This window comes from Heptranchias perlo, unplaced genomic scaffold, assembly GCF_035084215.1.
Source record: "Heptranchias perlo isolate sHepPer1 unplaced genomic scaffold, sHepPer1.hap1 HAP1_SCAFFOLD_122, whole genome shotgun sequence".
NCBI classification, from domain to species: Eukaryota; Metazoa; Chordata; class Chondrichthyes; order Hexanchiformes; family Hexanchidae; genus Heptranchias; species Heptranchias perlo.
The window spans coordinates 310,267-312,831 of record NW_027138451.1 but is presented as its reverse complement, the minus strand read 5'-3'; the positions used below and the strand labels follow the sequence as shown (position 1 = coordinate 312,831).

The 2,565-nt window shown below is 43.3% G+C and overlaps 1 protein-coding gene across 1 annotated transcript; it reads left to right on the top strand.

The window, feature by feature from the left end:
• Positions 1–694: 694 nt before the first annotated feature.
• Positions 695–2,352, top strand: LOC137308153 (probable G-protein coupled receptor 139). The gene is made up of 2 exons (XM_067977038.1): positions 695–716; positions 1,421–2,352. The coding sequence occupies exons 1-2, from the start codon at positions 695–697 to the stop codon at positions 2,350–2,352; spliced, it is 954 nt and encodes a 317-aa protein (XP_067833139.1).
• Positions 2,353–2,565: the final 213 nt, after the last annotated feature.

Genomic DNA, 2,565 nt, shown 5'->3' with positions numbered 1-2,565 from the left:
AATAACAGATTGTAGTAATTTTCCCACAACAGACTTTGGAGCGACAGGTCTATCGTTATATGGTTTCTATCACCCACCCTGCTCAATTATTGGAGAGTCCATTGTAATTTTCCAATCCAACGGGACAATTCCCGAATAATGAGATTTTGAAGACTATTTATGAACGCAGCTGCAATTTCCTCAATTACTTCATTCCAGACCATGGAGACAATTTCTTCATAACGCTCTTGTGTCGGAGTGATATTACAGATGGATTCAATTCAGAGGTATAACTTTCCCAAACAATCTTTCTGAAGTTGCATCTCGGCAGGTACTTTGTTTCCCTTGGTAGAACTACAGACACTATTATCACTTGCACTGGTCCATACTGTAATCCGGGGACAGGGCTGAACTACAGACTCTATTATCACTTGCACTGGTCCATAATGTAATCCGGGCACCGGGTTGAACTGCAGTCTCTATTGTCACTTGCACTGGTCTATTCTGCGATCTCCGGATCGCTGCCATCACTTCCCTTTGAGGTCGAATTGTGTCCCTTGTTGCATCCTGTACTTGGAAGGTATATTTGTTTTTAGGCATAATAGAGCAAGATAAAGTTGTCTGTTGCTGCTCATTTCTCACCCTTTGCTCCTTGCGGACATTGTTTGAGTTTCCCCAGATGGTGTTGGACTGTTGAAGGTGTCTCTGACAAGACATGGGTTTTGCAGCGAGGGAAAGTATGTTGACCATGTGAACGGTTCACCTGGGGGTTTGTAAAACGAAATTGCTGCAACTTGGTCGAGTTCAAACCTAACAACTCCCCTTGTATGATGGTGTTTGACAGCAGAGATTTGCTGCAATCTGTTGTCCAGTCTGAGAATAAAATCTGTCAACTGGGAACTATTTCCGACTACCACCTGGTCCACTCCCCTCTCCTGCTCACGGGTCCAAACCCAGCCCGTTGAGCTCACCCTTGGTGGTCCCCATTTTGTATTGACCGCATGTCAGGCTGGCTTAATTTTCACTGCTCCGCACTGATTAATTATCGACCAATTTATAGTTGACCATTTATTACATATTTGCAGTCTAAATTCTTATCTTTTCTTTCCATTATGTCATTTACTCTTCCGAATTACTCCTGATTGTAATTATTTATAACATATTATCTCGCTTTATTTTGGCTAATGTTCATCAATGGCATTTAAAATCCTTGGTGCTGCGCCGGGTTAACACTGCTCCTCTGGCGAAGTTACGGCGTCAGAGAGGGTGCAGTTCCGAGTAAATTCATTCCTTCCTCTTTAATCGGAATATTTATTTGTCATTATTTACTCAGCACTCTCATATACTCTCATAAGCTGTATGTTTCACTCAAAGTCGTGTGAAATTGGCTCTTTTGCTGTAAGCTGTTGCGTGATTCACTGTTTCTGTTTCCCTTTTACAGCTAACGTGATGACGATTGTAATCCTGTCCCGAGGAAAGTGCGGTCTCTCGAAATGTGTCACTCGCTACCTGGTGGCCATGGCAGCGGCGGATCTATTGGTCATTATCAATGACGTGGTACTGTTTCGGATCAAGGAGTTATATTTCCCGACTAACTTCCTGTTCCTCACCCCTGTGTGCTCTTTCCAAATTACCCTTAACCATGCTGTCTCAGACATTTCTGTCTGGTTAACAGTCGCTTTCACTTTTGATCGTTTTATAACCATTTGTTGCCAGAAGCTGAGGACTAAATATTGCACCGAGAAAACTGCAGCCGTGATTATAGGAACGTTGTGTCCGCTCTTCTGTTTAAAAAACATTCCCTGGTACTTTGCATTTGAACCGTCCATTATATTGGAGAACGTACCTTGGGGCTATCGTGTAAAACCAGACTGTTATACTTCAGCTGCATGGGTAGCATTTACATGGATTCACCGCTGTTTCACTCCACTGCTTCCAATATTCCTGATATTGCTGCTCAATTCTCTGACTGTAGGAAACATTTTGGCGGCAAGTAGAGCCCGCAGGAGGCTTAGAGGCAGCAAAAGTGATGCGAATCACAATGATCCGGAGATGGAGAACCGAAGAAAATCCATCATCTTACTGTTTGCGATATCCGCCAATTTCATACTGCTATGGATGACGTATGTTTTACTTTTCCTATCAGTTCAAATTACAAACCGTTATTATTCCACAGGTATCAATGACCCGACATTTATCGCAGATCAAACCAGCTACATGCTCCTGCTTTTGAGCTGCTGCACAAACACGTGTATTTATGGAGTGACCCAGACTAAATTCAGAGAGGAGCTGAAGAATGGGGTGAAATATCCTCTCAAATTAATATTTAAATTAGTTAAACGAGGACAAGAGCGGCAGAATTCCCAGCATTAGAACTGTATTCCGTCTCATATCCCATCCTGTGCTCCTCGATTGGGTTAGCGGGCCCCAACAGGCGGGCTCTGCTTCCCGACGTTTCCCAAACACAACACTGGGAAATATGTGACAAAGACAGCATGATCTATACATATGAACATAGGAACAGGAACAGGTCATTCAGTCCCTCGAGCCTGTTCCCCATTCAATGAGATCAGGGCTGATCTGTAT